At 48.6% G+C, this 8,384-nt stretch overlaps 1 protein-coding gene across 3 annotated transcripts in view; it reads right to left on the reverse strand.

The window, feature by feature from the left end:
* Nucleotides 1-8,384, reverse strand: part of ATG4B (autophagy related 4B cysteine peptidase) — a 37,070-nt gene that overhangs the window by 23,334 nt on the left and 5,352 nt on the right. For 2 of the 3 annotated variants that reach the window (XM_017510724.2, XM_037732191.1), the window contains exons 2-3: nucleotides 630-731; nucleotides 398-469 (exon numbers count right to left, since the gene is read on the reverse strand). In XM_017510724.2, the coding sequence (XP_017366213.1) occupies nucleotides 398-469; nucleotides 630-731 (174 nt within the window). The remainder of the gene's footprint in view (nucleotides 1-397; nucleotides 470-629; nucleotides 732-8,384) is intronic. The other variant, XM_017510725.2, reaches the window with a different exon arrangement.

The raw sequence follows: 8,384 nt of genomic DNA on the forward strand, positions 1-8,384 counted from the left end.
AACATTCTGGACCTAAGTAAGAAACACACTGTATTCAAATACTCAGACTAAAACTCAAATCCCCGAAGCGGCCTGCAGCCTGCCTACAACGGACACACTGTTTCCTATACCATTCTGTCCTACATTTAAGACAATGTTGGCCGTGACTCAGATACTGATTTCCAGCTCCAGTAATAAGCTGTGAAAACGCACTGCCCTAGGTAGAATCAGGAGCCTTGGGTTGGATTCTAGCCCTGACACTGCTACAAGTGAGGCCTCGGCCAATTCATTTAACCAGGACTGCTGTGAAGATTCAGATGAACTACGCAGCATACTGAAATCAAATCTACAAGCCTAAGTTCTCCTTCCTAAAAACACGTACACTTTGTCCCACACTGTAATAAATCCGAGTACTTACCAATGGCTGGAAAGTTTTTCCTGTATGTAAACCAAAGTCTAGATGCCACATCAGACAAGATCTCGTCCTTTTCTAGAGGTTGTTTAAAAGAAAAAAAAAAACACACACACACACAACGCCTTAAGTTTGCAAGTCACATGTTATGGCAGAGTTAGCAGAGAACAATTATCATCACAAAATGCTTCTGCAGGCCAAGCGGTCCGAGCAGGGTGGGCTGCAGCATGGCCGATACCTGTGAAAATGCTGTATTTTCTACCCAGTATCCAAACGGGCTCTGAGGTCTCAGGGAAATCTTCAAACTCAGCAAACCGGAGAGTGTCGTAGGTCAGAGTAGCTGTCGAAACCAAAGACGCACAATCATCAGACATTTATAATTTCATAAAGTGGTATCAAAAGAGGACATTTATAGCACTTCTGTGCTAAAGAGCACAACTGTAAATTCTTGCGACGACAGCACACCCTCTTGCATCTCCGGCCTACCATGACTCCACCATGGATGGAGTAAACTCGTGGGAATATACAGGAAGCCATGCTGGCCAGCTGCTCTGCTAAGGTATGGGGACAGGGAGGTGGGGCCAGCATGCCACTTCCTAAGCCTCTGTCTGACAGCAGACATGAGGGTGAGAGGCCAAGTTAGGGGCCAGCCTGAGGGGAGAGAAAACAAAAGAAATAAAATAAAAAGCCACCCGATTCAAGCACTTAATTTAGACTTAAAAATGTTTGGGCCGGGTGCAGTGGCTCATGCCTGTAATCCCAGCACTTTGGGAGGCCGAGCGAGGCAGGTGGATCAAGAGGTCAAGAGATCGAGACCATCCTAGCCAACATGGTGAAAGCCCGTCTCTACTAAAAATACAGAAATTTGCCAGGCTTGTTGTCGGATACATGTAGTCCCACAGCTACTCGGGAGGCTGAGGCAGGAGAATGGCTTGGACCCGGGAGGTGGAGGTTGCAGTGAGCCAAGATCCCACCACCATACTCCAGCCTGGCGACGGAGCGAGACTCCGTCTCAAAAAAAAAAAAAAGTTTAAAACATCCAAGACAAACATAAAATGAAACCACCCCCTTCATCTTTGTGTGCAAGGAAAGCCAAAGATGAAACAGAACAAGGAGTCATTTTTCATGGCCATCCTAAGGTTTACCAGATGTCACCCTGGCAGCGCATTCACAGTCACTATGATGAAGGCACATGCTCCAGGGGTAAGAAACACTGAGCTGCTGGGAAGACTGGGGTTCTGGTCTCCCCTAAATTCCTGGTTAGGGGCAGGTGCTGGAGAAGTGTGGGGTGCTACTCCAAGGTAGAAAGTTAACCTCTGGACACTGAGAAATCAAGCTCTCTACCAAGTCCACAGAGGTACCTGGGTACAAAGGGCCTAGTGATCAAGAACTGAACCTGTTTTCATTTCAACAACGCTACCAGAAGGGCACTGCCACCACTTCCATGTGGCAACACACCACTTTCTAAGGAGGTGGCTGGCGGCAGAGCCACAGAGTTTACCTGCTGCGCTATTGAGCCTGCACACCATCTTACTCTGTTTTACTTCAGTTAAGAAACTAGGCCAGGCGCAGTGGCTCATGGCCATAACACCAGCACTATGGGAGGCCGAGGCGGGCGATCGCCTGAGGTCAGGAGTTTGAGACCAGCCTGGTCAACATGGTGAAACTCCATCTCTACTAAAAGTACAAAAATTAGCTGGGCATGGTGGTGGGTGCCTGTAATCCCAGTTACTCAGGAGGCTGAGACAAGAGAATCACTTGAACTTGGGAGGTGGAGGTTGCAGTGAGCCGAGATTGCACCACTGCACTCCAGCCTCGGTGACCAGAGTGAAGCTCCATCTCAAATAAATAAATAAATAAAATAAACTAGAGAGGCCCAGGGTCTTCCTGCCCACAGAACTGTGGCTGAGGGTACCCATGTCCCACACTGTCCCCAAAAAGAAGGTGCCAGCCAGCAGCAAGGCACCAGCCCAAACACCCATGTGGCGAGACGTGCATCGCGTATTCTGGGGTGGCACCGGAGGCACCTCCCTCCAGCTGCTCCTCAGGGAACCTGGAACACACAGTTCCCATCTGCTGCCTCTCCAGCTCTGACGGTGTCTGATCACCCATTCTTCACCAGCAGCTTCACAGCAGTCTTTTGAAAATCAAACACATATGAATTTTTCCCACATCTAAATTTACTTTTTGATAACAACCCCACACTTTGATAAGAATGACACACGCTAATTATAAAAAACGCCGAAGACTACAAAAATACACAAATCACATGAAGCCTCATCACCCAGCAATGCCTCTCCTTCCAGAAGCCTTTCTGCACAGGTTTGTAGCTGAAATCATACTAATCCCGTGATTTCCTCAGAATTCTACATAAACACAGAGCTCCACCTAAGCTGATACTATAAATAAAGCACCTTGTTTACATCACAGACAGCTCGAGCATCCCTGCGTGTGTGTGTACTTCTGTGCTGTGCACAATCCCCTCGGGGAGGCAGGGGGCAGGGTGATGGCTCTGGCCCCTGGCAGTCGGAATTCAAAGCCCAGCCTGGGTGCTGGTAAGATGTAGTTTCCTGGGCCACTCACTTAACTCTTAAGTGTCCATCATCCATAAAATGGGATAATAACAGGATAGCCTCACAACGTGGTTGTGATGTTTCCATCAAACACTTCCAGTGAGGTGCTGGCTGGTAGACAGAAGGGCTCCAATGTCAGCTGTGTCATTAACATCAAGGACTCAGAGCCACAGGGTCAAAGGCACACACATTTTATTATACCCAAAAGGCTTAATTGTGTGTGCAGCTAATTCCCAAACACACGGCTGGGAAGTACTTGCCAGCATCTCCCTCAGCACAGGCAGAACTAACAAAGCCACAACAGAGGGCCCCATGCGCGTTGTTTAAAGAATTCTCAGCTGCAGGAGACCCAGGCCCCTCTCTGCCCTTTTTCTATAGTGCTATAGCTTCCTGAGCAAAACGACAGGTGTTACAGAGTGGCTGGGGCCAGATGAAACAAGCTTTAACAAGCTTTCCACAGTGGCACTTGGTGTCCAAGAGTTCTGCGCTATTTTTTTCTTTTTTTGAGACAGGGTCGTTTTGTCACCCAGGCTGGAGTACAGTGGTGCAATCATAGCCCACTGCAGCCTCAAGCTCCCAGGCTCAATCAATCCTCCTGTCTCAGCCTCCTGAGCAGCTGAGACTACAGGCATGTGCCACCACACCCAGCTAATTTTTGGAATTTTTTTTTGTAGAGACGTTGCCAAGCTGGTCTCAAGCTCCTTGGCTCAAGCAATCCACCTGTCTTGGCCTCCCAACATGCTGGGATGACAGGCATGAGCCACTGCACCCGGCCCCCAGGAGCTCTGCTCTTATATATTTCACTCTTCCATGCTTTCACAGACAGTATCAACCAAACTGCTTGGTACTGTGAATAAATAATTTAAAGTCCAAGTTTACATTGTCTCACACCTTTTTATATATATAAGGTTACTTGCTTCTGTACATGATTACAAAAACTGAGTTGAGATGAATTAAGGCCCGTGTCTGTCTTTTTAAAGAGTTGAAAAAATTCATGATGTCCCTGCTACCTCTCTAAAGCCACTCCGGAACCTTCAGAAGTCACTGCTGTTCTTTGACCTCTAGGCTTTATCCAATACACAGACTCAAATCCACAAAATTTATTCTCAAGGAAAAAGGATGCAAACACCACTGTAATTTCAATTTCCAACGCTGCAGGACAATGATTCCATCTTGCTGCTGGAACATTCTTCTGATATTTGAGATGGCTCCAAAGTACCAGCTTTGAACTAAAGATACGCATATCTTTTATTTAAAGTACTGCAGAGCTAAATAAACACTTTGGCAAGTATCTCTTTGTAGGCTACAGATGTTCCTTAACTTAGGATGGGATTATGTCCAATAAACCTGTTGTAAGTTGAAAATACTGTCAGTCAAAAATGCACTGAGACCAAGCATGGTGGCTCACGCCTGTAATCCCAACACTTTGGGAGGCCAAGGCAGGCACATCACCTGAGGTCAGGAGCTCAAGACAAGTCTGGTCAACATGGTGAAACTGCATCTCTATTAAAAACACAAAAAATTATCTGGGCGTGGTGGCAGGTGCCTGTAGTCCCAGCTACTCAGAAGGCTGAGGTGGGACAATCACATGAACTCAACAGATGGAGGCTGCAGTGAGCTGAGATCGTACCACTGCACTCCAGCCTAGGTGGCAGAGTGAAACACCATCTAAAAAAAAAAAAAAAAAGAAAGAAAAAATGCATTGAATACATGTAACCTACCTAGCATCAAAGCTTAGCTCAGCCTGCCTTAAACGCGCTCAGAACACTCACATTAGCCTAGAGTTGGGCAAACTCAGCTGGCAAGACAGTGCCCCGAAAAGCATGGGTCATTTACCCTCCTCATCGTGTGGCTGACGAGGAGCTACCTGGCATCTCCAGAGTATCTGGGGACACAATGTTAGCCCAGGAAAAGATCAAAATTCGAAACATGAAGTCTAGCTTCTACAGAATGCATATTGCATTCACAGTACTGTAAAGTCAAAAAATTGCGAGTCAAACCATGGTACTTTGGAGATCATCTGTATTTCAGAAGAATGTGGCATATGGCATCAGGAAAAGGACCATATCGTTGAATCAAAGTCTGTAGTATCAGAATCTGGAAACTGAGAAACTTCTAAGACATCCATCTCCTTCTATTAAAAATATACATGATAAAGGAACAGGAAAAGTAGATAAAGAAGAAAAGGAACCAGGCTCACTCTGAAAGCAGGGTAACAACACCTGGGCAGCTGGGAAGCTGAGAGATTTCCATCACAGAAGCAGTGAAATGCAAAGCAGGTGAATTTCTTAGGTTTATTAGCAAACTTTACAGGCAAGGAAGCCAACTTCAGAGTGAAGGGAGTAAGAGGTGTTCCATTAAGTTCAAATACATCACCACACCTCAACTGTAACTGTGACAATTACAGGTGTGTGGCCCCAGATTCGTCACTGCATGGACCATCAAGGAGACCAGGAAACCCGAGCGCAGCAAACCAAGGGGCAACCACAGTGCTTGGCAGTGAATAGGGGCGGCGCAGCCACGGCGAACATGACCCATGGGGTCCTTAAGGAGGGCTCCCACACCGCGCTACTCCTCTGTCTACAGAAATGCACTCCCGCCCTCCCCCAGAAACCTGCCCTCTGCTGGGTGTGAGTCACACATTTCCTAGGACCAGCTGCAGACACACTGGAAACACGGTGCCTTTGCTTCTCCCACCATACTGCACTGTCCTTTCTATACCGTGGAAGATGCGGCGAGCAGGGAGTGTCCACACGTCACACCCCTGGAGCATGTTCCCCACAGCCAGGAGCACCAGCTGTGGAGTCAGAAGTCTGAGCCCACCACTGAGCAGCCATGCGACCTCAGTGGCCTCACTGTGAAATGGACAAGCTAAGGCGCAGAGAGCTCAAAACCGCATGGGGAGAGTAAGCACTGTTTCAGGGCCTGCCTTATCAGATCAAAGACAGGTGAGCAGTCAACACCCAGCGTGGATGGGATGCATTCTGTACCCAAACGGGGTGCAGCACTGAGTACAAGGCAACAGAGACCCAATCAAACGTGAGTCTCCTCCAAGAGATGTGACTGCATTGAGAGCAGGGGGCTGCCACCGCACCTCACGGGCTGGCTCCATGGACCCGCGGAATGTGCAGTGGCTCCTAAAAAAAGCAGATGAAGACTCTCATCCCTTCAGTGATGAGCATGTCCTCCCCGTGCTTCCCCACGTTGCCCCTCTTGTGCTGGAGGACAGGAGGGAATCCCCTAGGCAGGCCACCTGAGCAGACCTCACCTGTCTTGGACACCCCCACAGCTCCACCTGAAAAGGAGGACACAATGAGGAGCCATGGACTGAGGCACCCAGAACAGCAAAGAGAGCTCCCTGACCTTTCAGATCTTACTTTATAACGGAGGAGGGAGAGGTCTTCCGGAATTAACACTTCTAATTTCTTTTGTTTTTTTGAGACAGAGTTTCACTCTTGTTGCCCAGGCTGGAGTGCAACGGCCCAATCTCAGCTCATGGCAACCTCCGCCTCCCAGGTTCAAGCAATTCTCCTGCCTCAGCCTCCTGAGTAGCTGGGATTACAGGTGTGTGCCACACCCGGCTAATTTTGTATTTTTAGTAGAGACGGGGTCTCACCACGTTGGTCAGGCTGGTCTCCAACTCCTGACCTCAGATGACCCACCTGTCTCAGCCTCCCAAAGTGCTGGGGTTACAGGTGTGAGCCACCACGCCCAGGCAACACTTCTAATTTCTACTGAGATCTGTTTCTGGAGTCTGACAGCCTGCCCGATAGCTATAGCGCAGACACATGCCTGAGCTTCTTCAAGCCCCAGAGTGCTCACCCACGAAATGGGGGCATAGCCACCAGTTTTTCCCAGTGGTGAGAACCTGCAACGGGTGCAGAACTGATGTTCACAATCACTCACACTCGCAGATCAACCAAAGTGATGGTTCCATTCTCAAACATTCCGGCCCTGTCACTCAAGCTGGAGAGCAGTGGTGTGAAGCTCACTGCAACCTCCCCTCCTGGACTCAAGGGATCCTCCCACATCAGCCTCCTGAGTGGCTGGGACTACAGACATGCACCATCATGCCTGACTAACTTTTATTTTCAGTAAATGGGGTTTTGCTATGTTGATGAGGCTGGTCTCAAACTCCTGGGTTCCAGTGATCCACCTAACTCAGACTCCCAAAGTGCTGGGACTACCAGTGTGAGCCGCCGGCCCAGCCAAGTTCCTTCACTGACTCTCAGATGAATGAGATCCATGTGGGCCTGAAGCCAGCTGCCTCGGCAGATCTCCACGGAGAGACTCTCATCTTATTTCACAGCCTCTGTCATAATTTCATCATCTTCACGTGCTGTATCATGTGATATATAAGGTAATTTCACACAGCTCCTGAGAAAAGGAGTCAAATCTCAAAAAAAAATACCCATTAGCCAGGCGCAGTGACTCACGCCTGTAATCCCAGCATTCTGGGAGGCCGAGGCAGGTGGATCATCTGAGGTTAGGAGTTCAAGACCAGGCTGGCCAACATGACGAAACCCTGCTGCAGTGATCCAAGATCATACCACTGCACTCCAGCTTGGATGACAGATTGAGCCTCTGTCTCCAAAAAACATACATTATTTAAAAAAAAAAAATACCCATCTCCAGACTCGTAGATAAGATTTTAATTTGAAATAAGATGACATGCAAGGCCAGGTGCGGTGGCCCACGCCTGTCATCCCAACACCTTAAGAGGCCAAGGTGGGAGCATCAGTTTGAGATCAGCCTGGGCAACACAGGGAGACTCTGTCTCTCAAAAAAAAAAAAAACAAAAAACGTTAGCTAGGCATGGAGGCACATGCCTGTAGTCTTAACTGCTCAGGAATGTGAGCCAAGAAGATCACTTGAGCCCAGGAGGAGACCGAGGCTGCAGTGGGCTGTGGCTGCAACACCGTACTCCAGTCTGGGGGATGAAGTGGGACCCTGCCTCAAAAACAATTTTAAAAAAGATGACACATAGGAGGAACAAGGTGGAGAGGCAGGGTGGGCGAGATGGCTCATGCCCAGCACTTTAGTAGATGGAGGAAGGCGGATCACTTGAGGTCAGAAGTTCGAGAACAGCCTGGTCAACATGGTGAAACCCATCTCTACTAAATACACAAAAAAATTAGCCAGGCATGGTGGTGCACACCTATAATCCCAGCTACTCAGGAGGATGAGGCAGGAGAATCTCTTGAACCCCAGAGGCCGAGGCTGCAGTAAGCCAAGATAGAGCCGCTGCACTCCATCTAGTCTGGGTGACGGTGAGACTCCATCTCAAAAAAAAAAAAGACGGAGAGATACTGTACACTTTAGGACAGAATCCCCCAGAGAAGCAGTTCTCCCATTTGGTCAGCTGGATCCCAGGCACCCGATTTTCCACACCCTCTTCCCTGGGACTTCTGCAACCACAA

Source organism: Cebus imitator, unplaced genomic scaffold (assembly GCF_001604975.1).
Source record: "Cebus imitator isolate Cc_AM_T3 unplaced genomic scaffold, Cebus_imitator-1.0 Scaffold443, whole genome shotgun sequence".
NCBI classification, from domain to species: domain Eukaryota; kingdom Metazoa; phylum Chordata; class Mammalia; order Primates; family Cebidae; genus Cebus; species Cebus imitator.